General features: G+C 43.7%; 2 protein-coding genes across 2 annotated transcripts in view; one reads left to right on the top strand and one right to left on the bottom strand.

The window, feature by feature from the left end:
* Positions 1-361: 361 nt before the first annotated feature.
* purab (purine-rich element binding protein Ab) lies at positions 362-2,313 on the bottom strand. The gene has a single exon (XM_026330340.2). It carries the CDS (start codon positions 2,184-2,186, stop codon positions 1,341-1,343), a length of 846 nt encoding a protein of 281 aa, XP_026186125.1. The 5' UTR covers positions 2,187-2,313; the 3' UTR covers positions 362-1,340.
* A 3,721-nt stretch (positions 2,314-6,034) lies between these two features.
* Positions 6,035-16,464, top strand: part of nrg2b (neuregulin 2b) — a 56,614-nt gene continuing 46,184 nt past the window's right edge. Inside the window, exon 1 of the mRNA XM_026330457.1 lies at positions 6,035-6,524. Within this exon, the coding sequence (XP_026186242.1) occupies positions 6,113-6,524 (412 nt within the window). The 5' untranslated portion in view covers positions 6,035-6,112. The remainder of the gene's footprint in view (positions 6,525-16,464) is intronic.

Genomic DNA, 16,464 nt, shown 5'->3' with positions numbered 1-16,464 from the left:
GTGCACATTACCAGTGTTGGCCCCACAAGCTCCCAGCAGCCTTTCAGCTGATGTTTGGTGTTGCCACCCATGCTCCATACACTGCAGGGGCGTGAATCCCGCAGATATTTCTGCCTACATAACAGCACTCGTAAATGAAAACGTACAGCAGTCGAGGTCACAGACCATCCACGTGAGAACACGTAAACGAGTGGAGTGTATAAGGCACGGGTCGTAATGACGTCAGAGAGGATGCGTTGCCTCGCCGCGCGCTGCGCTGACACGTGTTTTTTTTTTTTGTTGTTTTTTTTTTTTTTTTTTTGTTTGTTTGTTTGTTTTTCTGCGCCTTGCGCCCCCTCAAGTGGACCTCATCTTTTTGCATCCCCCAACCCCCCCCCGAACCCTGGAGGAAAAGACGACAAAGTAACAAAGAAAACAACTTAACCCACAGAAAACGTGGGTATCTTAATAAGGATTTTTTTTTTTACAGCTGATTCACAAAATCATAATTAGTACATCTAAGTTAGCACTTTTTTTCATTTAAGTTTATATGGACATGGTGCAAGAGGGTTGATATTCAATATAGTAGCTAGAGATAAATTTATCCCATTGGTTTGAGGCGCACAAAATAGGCTATTTTTGAGTCTCGACCTTTCCATAACAGCATGATAGAAATGCTTTAATTAGCCTACTACTTTAGGTCAACTTAAAGAGTATAGCCTACTTTGCCAAACTTCTTTTCAAAACATGGGCCTACACGCATGCTGACAGGTGTTTACAGGCCTGTAGTGCTGCGTACTGCAATTCATACACTTTTAGAGCGCTTCCATATTTATTCTGCGTACCTTTATAATAAACTATACATCTGGTATCAGATTTTGGTTTCATAAAGTCCATAATATATTTTGTTTGTGCTGATGGCAAATATTTGTTCTGCATGAAGACTTTCCTTTAATATAATAGACCTCTGGTTTTATTTTTGATTAAATCTTAGTTTCTTACCAGTTTGAAAACATTTCAACATTTTTTTTTTTTTTCGAAATAGCTTTGATGTGTGCAAAATCTGTCATTGATAGACATATAAACACTCTGTTCATTGTCATTTAAATCAAGTAGGAAACAGTTCATATCTTACAGTTCAATCCTTGATAGCAGCGGCTTACTGTTACATGGGTGGTAAGTGGGGTGACATCCAGTAAAATGAGCGAGGAGACAGCAGTGGTGCTGCCATGTCTGTGGAGGTTGTGTGTGGGGGGTGATTCCCTTGGAATTTCTCGTTATATTTTACAGTTAAAGTCTCGTTTTCTCTCAAAGTTCAGCTTTGTCTTGGTTGTTTCGTTTCTGCTCTCCTAAAATCCGCGTCAGTCATCGTCGCCGTCGTCTCCGCCGTGCGGGCCCTCAGGTAGCAGTTCAGAGGCCCGTTTCTCTCTACTCCTCTCCTGGATCTTCCTCATCTCCTCCGCGTATTTACAGAAGGTGTTGCCGAATTTGGACCACACTTTACAGGGAACCGTAATGGAGTTCCGGTACGTGGGCTTCACCTCGCTGACCCGCATGAAGACCCCGTACTTATTGGACCCCACGTCAAAGAAGAAGCGTTTGTTGTCGACCGTGAGTGAGGTGCCCTCCGGGAGCTCCGCCGGCTCCTCGTCCACACCGTAGTCGTCTATGAGTTTGGCCAAAGCGTCGCGGAACTCGATCAGACCCTGCGCCGGCAGAGCTATGGTCTGGCCTTGCGCGCTTCCCAAACCGGGCCCCCGATTAACGGTCTGTCGGATCCTCAGGAACCGCCCCCTCTGGTTCTCTTTCAGATCCATGTAATATTTCCGATTCTCCCGCACCAGGAATTCGCTCTTGAGCGCCCGCCGGGGCTCATCTTGCACCATGTCCGGGTTGGTCGGGCCCAGCTGGGCGTAATGTTCGATAAAGTCCCCGAGATAATCGCGGAACTCCACGGCCACCGACATGGAGAGAGTGAGGCGGCTCTTGTTTCCCCCAGCCCCGACCTCGGCTATCTTTAGGAAGCGGCCTTTAACATTTTGCTTCACGTCAAGGTAGAAGCGCTTGTTTTGGATGTCGACGCGCTTAGAGGCGAGCTCCTCGGTGTCGTGCTGCAGCCGGGACATGGCGCCCATCGCACCCGGGGGCAGCGAGCCGGGGCCTGCGGTGGGCCCTCCGTGGTCACTGCCACTGTCTCTGTCCGCCATGATGCTGCCTCCCTGCTTTACCTTCCACCGTCTCCCTATGCCTGCTGCAACCTCGACTGCCCGTCAAACCAGTCCGCCGCTCTATCGCGAGAGGAGAGAGGATGAAAAAATGAAAGTAGCTGTAGTTGGAGCTGCTGTGGTACTCCAGGAGGGCTGCGTTCAAGACACACGCGCTGTTTTTGCAACGTTTCTCTGAATTTTCACTTTAGCCTCTAGAAGAGCCGTGTATTGCAAATGAAAAGTTCCCCCCCACCCATGTGAGCCTAAAACACCGCAGTACTAACACAGCACGGACAGACAGGTAGAGGGATGCCGCACATGACAGTACACTGACATGCACCCTGTGTGAAAATAAATAAAGCGAAGAACAGAGTCACTGCTGATGGTTTTGGTTTGGGCGTTTCAGCACCATGGACAGTTGTTGTGGTTTTCAACACCACAGTCACTGAACCCATACAGTCCCTGTGGAAGGAGACAGAGAGCTGGGCGAAAGAAATTTCTGAATGAACAATAGTTGATGGCTGTGTGGGAGTCTGGGTGGGGGGGGGAGCTGATACACTGTGAAGCATCATGAATCAATACCCTGTGATTGGACTTGCTTGTGTGTCACTGTTTCTCAAAGGGGAAATATTGATGGTCTTAAAGGGTTTATCAGCGTAAAGTGGCAAAAAGCCAGCTCTACGATAAAAAAATTCAACTTGGACAACTTGTTAGGATTAAAGGAAAAAGTGTGTAGTTATTATAAATCTGCACAAATCTTCAGAGATAAATATGACATAATATAAATATAAACACATTAATGTAAAAAAAAAAAAAAAAATCACCTATATTGGAGTCAGCACATATTCTGCTTATACTGTTAACGGTCATGGTGGGGGGCTGGATCTGATCCCAGTGACACTGGGTGAGAGGTGGCATTCACTGTGGACAGATCACCAGTCTATCACAGGACTGAAACACAGAGACAAACCCTCACATTCACACCTACAGGCAATTTAGAGTCACCAGTTAACCTAACGACAACCTGCATGTGTTTGGACTGTGGGAGGAAGCTGGAGTACTGCAGAAAACCCACATGGGTACAGGGAGAACATGCAAACTTAATTATAGTTAATGGATGTTCTAACAGCTTGATGGGACTGGAGGGTCATGGAATATTATTATATGTTTTATTATTTATCAAAAGACTAAACATAGAGAAGGAGAACCACACCGCTTACTTTAGCTGTACACTGACACCTGAATTTGTCTAAAAATCACAAGCATCGTATATATATAAAATTAAATGTCCTAACCCCAAATATAATTGTGGTGGACGAGGAGCCGGAAATGGACAGTAGAAGCACCACAGCCTGCAGACTGGACGTTAAAACCATATGGGATGTGAGTTTGCTCCTGATTTTTTCTGATGACGTAGAAAAAGAGAGAAAGAGGACTACAAAGACAACATCTGGGTCAGGTGTACGAGGATATATTCCGAGTGATTACCGTAACAAAAAAGGGTATATTTTAGCACTGTGTAAGAAACCGTTACCTAGGCAGTGAAACAGATTAGACAGAAAATGTATAATTAGAAGCCACCCCAAATGACCTCTTCAACACCCTGCTAAATATCTGGTGTGTTACCAAACATAGATCCTCTGATACCTCCCACAAGTTTAGTACAGTGGTATCGGAGTATCAAGGGAGTCAGGAGAAAATCCTCCCTGGGTTAGTCAGCAGGAATTGGGTTTTACTCCCCTTCACTTTGTCAACAAATGATTTGCTTTCAAGGCTAATTTGGAAATTCTTAAATTGTGTGCAAGGTCTCTGAATGGGGGCTTTAGTGAATGCACTAATGGCTGAATGGCTGAAGCAGAGAAGATCAGTGAATGGGTGGGCAGTGGGCGGAAAGGGATTGAGGTGGGGGTGGGTCACTGGACAGATCACAGACTCCAAAGGGACGTATTTACCTCTTGCAATGCTATGGTGATCCCTGAACCAGAGAAAGAATCCCCATAATGTGGCACTTGAAAAGATCAAACCTGCGTGTTTGGCAGGATTTAGCACCATGGACAGCACACGGGAAACGGGACTTCACTGCAGCAGCCTGGCTGTGGCCTTCAGTCCATATGAGGTCTCATGTGATTGGTCTGTTGGGACAGAGCATAAACCTGTCAAGCCTTTCAGTACCACGGAGAGAGACTGAATCCCTCTGATGGTGAAAGTGTGGATGAGGCCATGGTGTAGGTGCATACTGTGATGAAATGTCCTTTGGTTTTGAATATTTTCTTCATCATTTCAGTCATCTATAGTATAAGGCTTGTCAGCATGTGCCCTTTAGGACTTAGACCACTATTAGGAGAGACAGTAAAAGGCTTTCTGACCTCTAGCGAAGGGCAAACATCACCTGACAGGACTGGAAAAGGCAAATCTTATGAATGACTGGATTGATGGATACAGAGATGGAGGCAGGGACTGGTTTGTTGGTGGAGGGAGGAGGGAATACCTGTGGTCATAGCAATAACCTGGGCATATTGTGCAAAGCTCTCGTTCCATTGGTGAAGATGCATTCACTGGAATACTTTTATTATCTGTAGCTGAGCAGGGTTGGCAGAATACTCTGGTATAATGTCTTTCCAACAGATTAGGGTAACTGATGTATCCACGTGTTGCCATGGAGTAGTTGAACTGTAGTACTGCTTCCCAAGGCTTTACTGGTGAACTGCAACAACTGGCATCATAGAGTGGCAAATGTCAGGTTTGGGGTGTGCTCTCCTCCAGTGTGCAGCGACCACACATATGTCTGAGGGTTTTTGAAGCTGAAGTATTTTGGATACTTTAGCTGGTTCGCCCCGCCGTTCAGAGGGGTCCATTGAGAGGATTTCGCAGCGTTAGTCATCGCAACAGCTATCCGCAGTGTGTGTAGTGGTCGCCTATAGCCTCTCCTACACCTCTTGCACTGAGAGCCACGGTGGGCGCCGTACAGGGCTTGACTACAGACGCACTCTGTGCTGTGTGCGTGTGGACTGCGTGCGCGAGTTCTCGTGCACCCACCCACAGGGGTTTAACACAGTCCGCCGGCATGATCACATGCCGGTTGGGTCGGTGGCGGTGTGCCGGTGGGTGCCCGGGTCATTAGGGTGTTTGCGCAGGAGGCGGCGAGCCGACGCCAGTGACCGGGCAGGTGATGTTTGCTCACGTAAGCCGCTCGCGTTTGATGAGGGGCGCAGGGGACGCGGCTGGAGGGTGCGCGCTACTGTTGCATCGCCTCACCGGATAACAGCTGCTATCACATCCTGTCCATCTGTACCTCTACGGTTTTCTGTTCTTTTTTTTTTTTTTTTTTTCGCCGACAGACTACTGGATCTGCAGGAGTGGGGCTGTATTGACGGTCGACATAAGTGAACAAAGGAGCCGACCTTGCGTGTGCTTGTGCGAATCGTTTCTGTACGCGCAAGCTGCTTTTTTTTTTTCCTTCCAGAGAGGCAGTGCGCCCACCCATGCGATGCTAGCCTATTAGCTGGAGGGAGAGAAAGAGAAAGAGAAAGAGAGAGAGAGAGAGAGAGGGAGAGAGAGAGAGAGAGAGAGAGAGAGAGAGAGGGGTTTCAGCCCTGGTTTCGAGAGGAGGCTAATTTACGAGTCTTGTTTTGCCTTTCAGGAAAAGGGTAGATAAGAGGGGGAGGGTGGTTGGTGAAGGAGAATGCAGCAATCACATATTTAAGCATGCAGAAGCGGGCCGTTTCCGGTTCCTAGACTGGTGTGTCCCCCCCATCCGAGGCCAGCAGCCGTATGGGGAAAGCAGCGGCAGACACAGATGGCATGGACACTTCCACAAGGTCTGCCGCTCTGCCCTGCCTGCTCTGCCGGAGCCCGTTCACCACCGTCTCTCTCTTCCAGCTCGCTCCGCCGCCCAGCAGCACTGCAGCACAGCACAGGCTGACGGCATGAGGCTTGATCCAGTGCATTTCTCCATGCTGGTCATCGGGGTCTCCTTCGCCTGTTACGCCCCGAGTCTCAACTCCCTCCAGGACCAGGCGTACAGAGCAGCCGTGGTCATCGAGGGCGAGGTGCGCTCCTCCCCGGAGAACGTCTCCTCCCGGGAGCCCTACAGTGTGAATGTCAAAGTGCTGGACGTGTGGCCCGTCAACAGCGGCGGCCTCGAGAGGGAGCAGCTCGTGACCGTCGGGGACTTCGGCTCCGAGCCCCCGTGTACCACGGTGGAGAAGGACCACAGATATATATTTTTTATGGACCCGACCGCCGAACCCTTGGTATTCAAAGCATCGTACGCCCCTGTGGACGCCAGCGAGCCGGAGCTGAAGAAGGATGTGGACAAAGTGTTGTGCGAGGACTGCGGTAAGTTTAAGGCTGTTCCGTTGTTCCTGCCATACTCTCACACCGCACTGTAAGGGCCACCGGAGCTGCCATGATGTAAGGAGACAGTCAGCGCTGTCTGGATGCGCGTGCACTCGTGTAGTCTATACAGTGTGTCAGCGTGCATCCACATATGAACGCGCGCGAGCCGACTGGCACTTGAATTGTGCATAACCCGGTCACCTATAATGAAATGAGAAGCATGGCAGTGTGTGTGTGTCAGAGAGTTAAACCTGGGGTTAAGCTCCACACAACAGTCTCTTCCTGAAGACTAGACCAGCACTGAAACTTCAGTGTAACCTGGATTCCAGCAGCATCTGCATCATCACATCATTACAGTGAAGTAGCCTGCATGTGGAGTCTTAAGGTGGAGCACAGGGGAAGCTAGAGGCACAGAGACAGTTAGGCCAAGCATTTTAGGGCAGTCAGGGACAGAAACCTGGTCTTGAGTTAACCTACTTTCCAAGCGGTATGTTTTTGTCCTCAGCAAATACTGGGTGTCAAAATTGTTGTCCTTCATAAAACTGAAAGAGTTGCAAAATCCTTTGCTGGCATTAAGTATAGGGACGCCGCCAAAATTTCTCAACTTTCTGCCAGTTTCCACCACAGATATCTGAAAACGGGTTTTGTTCTTGTACCGATGACAGAAACTCCTGTAGCACTTACTGCTTTTCAAATGCAGAATTTTTGTGAGAGGTGACTAAAACTGTGTTGCAGCAGCTGGACAGGCCTGCACGAGTTACACCTTTCCAGCAGTATGGCTTTTATATAAAACAGTCTGAACATGACACAAAAAAAAAGACTAAATGACCATTTGCTTTCCAAAGGTCTGTCAGAATTATGGACAGCTCCTCATAAACTGACGTTAGAGACTGTGGTTATTGCCTGTTACTCAGCCCATGGTTTCTTTTAGCATCAACACGGTTCTTGAGATGATTTCAAAACAATTTGTAGCATCTACCACAGTGTTAAGCATCTACCACTGACTGTCCTGAAATAAACCTCACACAGGAAGTAGCTTGTTTACATAAATGAGAAAAATAAAAAAAAGATCTTAACTATGGAAATCATGCATCTTTTTTGTTTTACAAGAAGGTGAAAAAAACAACTTAAATACAGCGTGACTAGACCAAGACTTACTTTCTACCTTTACATTCTTCAAATGAAGATTCAGCATAATTTCCATGTTTGACAACAGCGTCAATAAAATGTTACATCCTAGTAGGAATTAAATCCGATGTCTTGACAAAAGGTTCATCCAACATTTGAGCTAACAAAGCGACGTTCTATTTTTACCTCCCTGACTGGCTAAAATGATCAAGTCATTTATTTATGACAGTGCTTTTTGCAATCAGCCTTTAGTCTAAAACACATTTTCCAGGAGAGGAGATACCCACTTCTGAGCTGATTCACCCAAGGCCTGCACACACACACACACACACACACACACACACACAGACAACACAGCAGAAGCCAGAGAACAGGGAAAAACACAACCTAATTAGACACTTTAGAGTGTGGTGACACATGAGACAGCCACTAGCCTCTGATTGTCCACAGCTTCATAACACTCGTATTTGTTCCTGTCATCACTTGTGTTTATTTCCGAGGATTGATTGGATTCATCTGCTAAAACCAATTACAAAATTGCCAGTACTATGTCCAGAAACAGGCATGATATTAAAGGAACATTTCAGCTAAATGTTTGTTTTTTTTTAAGAATATTTGTGCTGCAAATAGCTTTGTATGTCATTTGTGCTCAATTTCTTCAGCCATATCTGTTGTTATGTAGTTGAGTGAGGATCTGGTTATTAAAAACAACAAACCAATATCACAAAATACAAATTTTCTCCGCAACAGAGCTTCACATGTGGGTAATTGTATGCTTTGTGTATCTGAAAGACATACTATTTTAGTAACGAATTACAGAGCAATGGAAAATGCCTACAACTGTTTGGCCAGCACTCGTGCTTAGTTGTAGCTCAGTCACTGGCTCTTTTCCTAGGGCGGATGCATAAATGTCAGAGTAACAGGTGAATGAGCTATGACAGAGCAGGACTCCTGCCCAGTGACAGGCATACTGGATACTTTAGAAAAATTTCATTTGAGATAGAAGTAATTGCAGCTCATACATTGGTTAAGAGGGGACACACACCTTGAGCCGAACCAATCCTAAACCAAGTTTAAGGAAATCACACCCACTCCAGTCAGCACCACAGTTTTTAATATTACCCAGTAAAAAGCTGTGTCTGAGTTGTGTGGAACATATCCTTCATATTTGAGACAAACTTAGCATTATGTTTTAAATGACATTTGTAGGCATCGTTTGCTAAAACAGCAAACTGCAAGTGTTTCTGATGTAAAATGCTGGTAAAAGAATGGGTTGAGACAAAACATGTAGGTGTATATTTGGAATAAAACAACAAAACATCTTAATAAACATGTCTGACCATTTCACCATGAGAGTATACACTTGACTCTCTGACATATATATGTACCAAGCATAAAGAGGATAATACCTTCCAGTAGCTCTAGCTGGCTTTCTCTGTTTCAGGACGACCAGCACCTGTTGGGCAGATCTGTCAGAGTTTAGAGAGCTACTCTTCATGTTTTTGAGTTACATGAAAACATAGAAGCCTTATGATATCAGCAGTGTTTCCTGTAATACACATAATAATGCTCTAAGCTAATATCTGTTTAAGGCAACTTGTTATAGGTTACTATCTCCCCGTTTAATTCAGACTTTCTGCCAGTGAATATTGACATTTACATCAAGTTAAAATAGCGCAAAGTTAAAAACACAGACCATTCACTGAGAGAAATGATGAGACCTCATTTTTACACTGTAAAAGAACACAGCCATCCTCTAAAAGTATGGAAGTTTTCTGGACTCTATACTCAATTTGCAATTCAATTTGCAATTGGCAATTCAATGTTCAATTTTAACATGCAATCTGAAAATGCATTTTACAATTGGAAATTCAGTGTGCGAAGTGGCAAGGCAATAACCAATTCACTTTGAATAATATTGGTTAAAATCTTCAATAAAAACTCAATCAGTTTCATGTCATTTTGCAATGCGATTTTGGGCGTTTTATTCAATTTGCACTTCTTTTTATAATTGGCAAAACTGTCACTCACTCATCCAGGCAGGTGCCTGCATCTGCTCTGACCTGCTCCTATCCTGCTTCTATATGGCTAACTCAAACCATAAGCTTGACCAATCAAGGCAACAAGTCCCAGACTGTGAGAAAAGGGGTGAATCTTTGGGCTTTTGTTTACAAAGAGTAAACCAATACTATTCAAAGTTAGTTGCATATTGCATTGCCACTTTACACACTGAACTGCCAATTGCAAAAATGCATTTTTCAAATTGCATGTTTAAAATTGTATATTGAATTGCCAATTGTAAATTTAATTGCAAATGAAATAGTGTCCAGAGAATGTCCATATAAAAGTAGACCCAAACGTGATTAAATGGTGAGACTGTTTATGCTATGATGTCTGCCATATCTATCCCACCTTCCCAACTCCAATGCCTATGCCACACCTCACACCTCTAACCATGTAAATATCTCAGGCATATTGTCAGGGCAGTAAGTATGTAAGTAATGTTTTGTCTCAAACAACTAAAACTATACATATGTCTCCACTGAGCTCAGTGGCCTTCACTGCTTTTCTTGTTTTATTGTGTGAAAATAGTGTGTGGACCGCTCCCACTCCTGTTAAAAAGCACGAAATGAATCCTATCTAAAATCCCAGGCAGTCTAATGCGTAATGTAGGTCTACTCTGATCATAGCTGTTGGCATGCCTTTTGAGAAGCATTGACAGTTTCTTCCTAAAATAGCTTTATCTGATGGCCAAACATGCTCATGTCACTGATGCTGTATCTACTGCTGCATACCTCAAGTCTCATGCTCTCCCTCTCTCTGCGTCCTCTTTCTGTCTCTCCTGCTGTAGCTGACTATAGCTGGAGTGTGTGGTTCAGCTTATGCCTGCCCACCCTGTCAGTCAGCCACACAGAGGAGGAGAGAAACGGGGGGAGGGAGCGAACAAGATGGAAAGATCTTTAGTTCTGAGGTTAAAAATTGATGCTGTAATAACACATACTGTAAAGCCTCCAGTAATAGCCTGCACCTTGTTTTACTTCATTAGAGGGAGAACACTAAGTTCAGCGATAATTTTATTGTACCTATAGATTATCAAATTGAATTTATGAATATTTTCAGAAATACTCTTACCTTATTCTACTTTAAAAACATCTTGCTTTTAGTTATTCAGCAACATTAGAATATAGTTCAACATTTTGGGACACATGTTTATTAGATTTTTTTCCCCCAAGAATGACTTTAGAAAATCAATATTAATCTCATGTCAGTATGGAAATGGCATCAGACTAACTTTGTACGATGATTACCCTACCTCAGTTTTAATGCTGAGCTAGGGTATTTCTCAAAATGACTGCAAGCAAGGGGGAACTGCTGTCATGGTGTCCAAACTTAAAAAAGAATATGTGCAACATGTCAGACAGAGTCAGGTCAAATGTGTTCCCTTGTTTCCAGCATTTATGAGAAGCTAATCTAACCACGTCGTGATTCCAACTCTGGTCTTTACACACATACACAATCTCAATCTCTGAAAGACAGCAACTAAGGATACTTCCAAAAATGTCGATTTATTATGGCGTTACATCAACATCAAAACTAGGGGGCGGAAAAACACAGGGTGAAAAATTTTGTCCTGCACATTTTAACAGTTCGCGAGCGCAAATATCCCACTTGTGAGCACAAATGTGAGGCTTGCACGCACAGAAAGAAGAGCTGCATATATTTTTACCATATCATGCTCAAACTGTGTTTTTTCCCTCTTCAAATGTGTTTTTTGCTCTCCATTCGACAGTTTCCCTCTAACTGTTAAAACATGGAGGTCTATATTTTTCACCCTGTGTTTTTACACCCTCTAGTTTAGCGTTGATGTAACGCCACACCTGACCTGCAACATAAGCAGTGATATCTTTTCTTCAGCTGACGTACACTGCTGTCTCTCAGCTTAGGCTCATGTCAGTGTGTTCAGCAGCTGCAGGGCAGAACCACCATGGCATTGATCTCCAAATCCTAGAATTAGGAGACTTTTGCTGTGGGGGCATGTCAAAACAGTCCTTCCAACAGGAAATATATCCAAGGCCACACCCTTGAACAAGTTGTTAAACCAATCCCAGTAAATTTGTGCTTTCATTTGGTCTTTTTTGGTGCTAACACATTCTGGTCTGTAGTGAACTGTTGTCTTGATTAGCCACAGATGAGAGAGAGAAGTGTTTGGAGAAATGTAATAGAATTGGGACTATAGATTTCTTGTTCCTCAGTGCATGTGAATCACATGCCCAGACTGTTTGCACTGGGACTAATACTTTGTGAATTCTTTTAATTAAGATGTATTCCACCTTAAGCCAGAGCAAAGGTGGTGCTCAGACTGACGTAAATAATGTATATTAATATGAATGCGCATCTAGGGAGATTCACTGGTTGAATCAGCGACAAGACTCTTGAGTGTCTGTGTGTGTGTGTGTGTGTGTTGCAAGAGGCCTCTCACTTGTCTCTCTACCCTCTTTGTTGCTTTATCTGTGTCTATTTCAGACATCCTCTGTGTATCTTTTTCTTGTTTCTCTTTCCTTCTGTCTCTCTCACTGTCCTTGCCTCAGCAGACCATTATACCTCTGTACACGCGTGCACGCACGCGCGCGCGCGCGCACACACACACACACACACACACACACACACACAGAGCCATACCAGTTAGCTGTTGCTGTTACTGCTGTGCTGCAGATGCCCCAGTGTGCTGTCATTAGCAGGGAGATCTGGGGCTGCTATAAATTATGCACACTGAATAACAGAAGGCTGAGGATTTCTTCCCTCTGCTGCCTGCATGTGTATGTACAATATGTGAAGGATGTATAGACCGCGCCTTTGCTCATTTAAGTTCCCCTACTGATTAGTTTTACTTGTCAGTGTGTGCGTACAGTATATAGCGCACTTTTCTGTGCCTCAGCTCACTCATGACGGCCTCGTATGCATGTCCTTCAGTTATGTTGCATATCATAACAGAGTATGTGTGCGCCTGTGTGTGTTGTTCCTTGTGAATAATGTATCAGCACTCATCTTTTCTAGTCAGCCTTAGTTGAAAACTTCGACACATGCCTCTTAAAGAGACCAACCCGGTGCCACATGGTTTAGTTTGTGAATGGGAGAGGTCTTTGTGCAATGTTGCCAGACACATATACATAGAAACACACAAGCACACACGGAGATATACTGCGCACACCACCCACACACTCATGCAGTGGCCTCTGCACACACCCTCCTCACTGCATCAGCCTGTTTCAGACAGGATGGATTTGGCTGGTGCCCTCTCAGTTAAGATTGTTTTTTCCACACAATTAGATTAGACATCAAATTCAGATTTGAATAATTAGAAATGGTTATGCCAAGAACTTGTCATGTGCTATTCCATATAAAACATTAAAAAAGAACTAGGGCTGTCAATAGATTAAAATATTTTATCGCGATTAATCGCATGATCGTCATGAGTTAACTCATGATTAATCGCACATTTTTATCTGCTCTAAATGTACGTTAAATTAATACTTTTCAAGTTTTTACTCTAATCACATGGGCATGGACAAATAAGGATGCTTTATGCATATGTGTGTTAATAATTAGTGAAACTATCCTAAACACACAGCATAAAGAACATAGACATGTTTCAAAGACAGTAGATATTTTTTCAAAGAACCTGTTCATGTAAACACATGGAAAAAAAGAACATAGAAAAAACAGAAGTTCATATTATTTCTCTTTCTTTGCACTGAGCCAGTTGCTCAAACAGACAAGCCTGTTTACATTTTCAGATGACAGGGCAGCTCGCTTTTTCTGAACAACATGCCCTGACAGTGAAAACAATCTTTCACTAGGTATGGATGTGGCAGGTATTGCTAAGTACCTGCAGACATCATTTAGTAAATGAATTTACTGTTCAGACCTTTTTCCTTCTCCATTTCTCTTTGTTGCTGCACTCTTTACTGTCTATGAATATTTTCCATTTCTCCTACTATGGGTCAGGCCACAGGTCAAACAGGAAATGCGAGCTGAGTTAATCGCGCATTAATAAAATTAGTGTCGTTAAAATGAGTTTGCGTGAACGCATTAATTTTGACACAACTTTGCTACCTTTTTGATAAATCTGAGGCATCTTAACATTTTCTTGGAAAGTCAGTTTAAACATTGGCATTCTTCTCAAGAAGTTGTCCTTCTGTGCCAGACTCAAAGGGTTTGGCGTGCAGTCAGTGAATGCTTCAAAGGTGTAAAGTCACATTCTGAGTAACATTTCAAGAGCTGCTTTCTTTCTTTTCTTCAAGTACTTTGGAGCAAGGCATTTAATTCATGAAGTCTGTTTCAGAGGTGTTGCTCAGCACAACACTGTCAACACCCATACAAACCTTACTGAAACACTCAGCAAACAGTCATAGGGAAGGAAAGGGTTAAACGTCCCTTTAGTTCTATATCAGACTGTGGCTCAGAACGGTGGGCTATCTTTATCTCTCTTTGTTGTGACGATCTTTGATGGTGACAAGTAAAGTATCTTCATTTGCCTTCCAGATGTCCTCCTCTGTCTCTGGATGTTATCTTGGACTATTACAGGGTTTGGTATCTAGTACTGTGTATATATGTTTGTTTATAACTCTGGGTGAGGACATATTTGACCACTTGAAGGTAGAAATATGTGAAAAGTGGCTGTTCTTTTGAAGGAGTATTGTTCATTTGAGAAGATGATGGTATTACATTGTCTAATTCTAACTTATGAAGTTGTACAAAAGGCCCAATGATGCATGTAATATCCATTCAGAGTTACGCTAGTAGTTCTTTAGCACTCAGAATTCCTACACTCTTGTTGGTCAGTGAAATATACCAATTTTTTCCTTGTAGAGACTGTAGAGAAACATGGAGGGACACAGGTAATTATCCTTGCTAACTCCAACCTGCTGACTCACGGTTATGTTTGAAATAGTGTGCGTTCATGACTAAAGTAAGTTCTGTAACTTTAGTGAAGTTATGAGTGTCTTTTATCTGCTAAATGACTGCCGGTGTTAGCGTATGTTTCTAAGTCAGCAAAATAAACTTTGCTAGCTTCTCAGCCTGTAGCCTGTACATTGAGCTAAGCTAATATTCCTTGCCCTGTGGTGGCGCAAGCATATGTATGTCTTGGGTTTGGTTTGTGTTCTCTATGTGCATGTATTGCCTAAATGAGCAGAGTAGAGCCATGTATATGTATTCTGCTAGTTACGTGTCTGTATAGAAGGTCAGTCTGTAACGTGACCTGTGATGATGTTGCTGTATAATATAAGGAGTTAAAGAACTGCCTCTGTCTCATCATTGCCTCCAAGTGAGTTTCCTTGGTACTGAGTCAGCCTACATACACCTAATATCTCTCCTGGCCTTGAAGTGGTGTTCTGGCGGACACTCCAGGATAGTAGCAGTGACAAAACATGTTCCTGCGTCTTACAGTCATTCATTCACTGATTTAAATTTTCTAAGACACCTTTTGTCTAGAAAAGACATATGCAGGAAGGTGTGTCTGATCATGAACAGTCATGTGATTTACCTGAGAAGACAAAGACCTGCACAAAGACCCACATAATGAGCCTTCCAGTCAGGAATGTGGCTGAGAGGGGATTAGTGCAATACAATGCAGATGTAAACGTTCATCATTTGAGTCGTGTTTTTCCTCTGAGGAGAAAGTAAACACTTCATCGCAGTCTGGAGCATACAAAGTGCTTCTTCACCCGCATAGCGTGCCATCATACAAACGCACAGAAAAAGTGAGTAAATTCTATGATGAAGTTTGACGTTTTATGCCATTTCTCAGGGGCGTGCACATAATTACTTGGCTCACCTCAGATTATTTCCATCTGAACAGTGCGATCAGTGCGAGGTGGGATCAAATTAGCTGTAATGAGGTGAGACAGGAGAAACGTACTTCTTACGTTCATACAGACTAAATAAAAAGTGATGATTTTTTTTAACTTGAATTGTTTCATTTAAAGAAAACATTTCAAGCTTTCTAGCCATATATTTCTTATTTTTATGAGGCAAGTATTCGCTGAGATTCTGGTTGTTTTATTTACGTGTCTGTGAAGAGAGATGACAGAGACAGAGAAGACAGAGAGCGCACCCTGTCTGCTTTCTTTATTTTACAAAAACAGAGCATTTTGTTATGACTGTATACAAATAAAACTAGACCCTTTACAGATTCAAATGATATATTGTTCATCTGTACGATCAAAACCGACGGAGTAATTTAAGTTTTTTTCAGCGTTATCAGGAGAAGATGCCACAAAACGTGCCAGCACGTTCGGCAACCCCTGAGGGTTAAGTGGTCCTTCGAGCCGGATACAAGCTGCTTCTACTCTAGTAAAGATGGATGATGTTCAAAACTTCACAGCCCTTAGTGCACGACCGCAGCGCCATGTTCGCCCGACACGCTGCTATGAGGATTATGAAGTTTACCTCAACCGGACTCAGTACACGCCATCATGAGGATAGAGAGGGAAGGCGCTAACTATTCCCCTCAGCGTTCTCTCTGGATAGAACAATGACCGGCCAAACAAACCCAAGTCCGAGTCAGCGTTCACTTCACCTCTGGTAAAGACCACATCTACTCCATATACAACATCAGTCCAGCGTCATATAGTGTACCACCAGCCAGAGGCCTACATCCCCTCACTATGTACCAGGGCGAGCGCCCCTGGACCACAGCCTTCCCTATCCATTAACAGTTCCAGAGACCACCTACAGGGGGCCTCGTACAAGAATTCCAAACCTCACACCCAGAGACCCAGGGGAGTTTGCCTGCCTCAAGATTGTTCTA

Source organism: Mastacembelus armatus, chromosome 10 (assembly GCF_900324485.2).
Source record: "Mastacembelus armatus chromosome 10, fMasArm1.2, whole genome shotgun sequence".
Classification (NCBI taxonomy): Eukaryota; Metazoa; Chordata; class Actinopteri; order Synbranchiformes; family Mastacembelidae; genus Mastacembelus; species Mastacembelus armatus.
This window is presented reverse-complemented; position numbering and strand designations above follow the sequence as displayed.

What these genes read in the sequence shown, in the direction of transcription:
- purab (XM_026330340.2), bottom strand. Translation starts at nt 2,186, where the DNA reads ATGGCGGACAGAGACAGTGGCAGTGACCACGGAGGGCCCACCGCAGGC.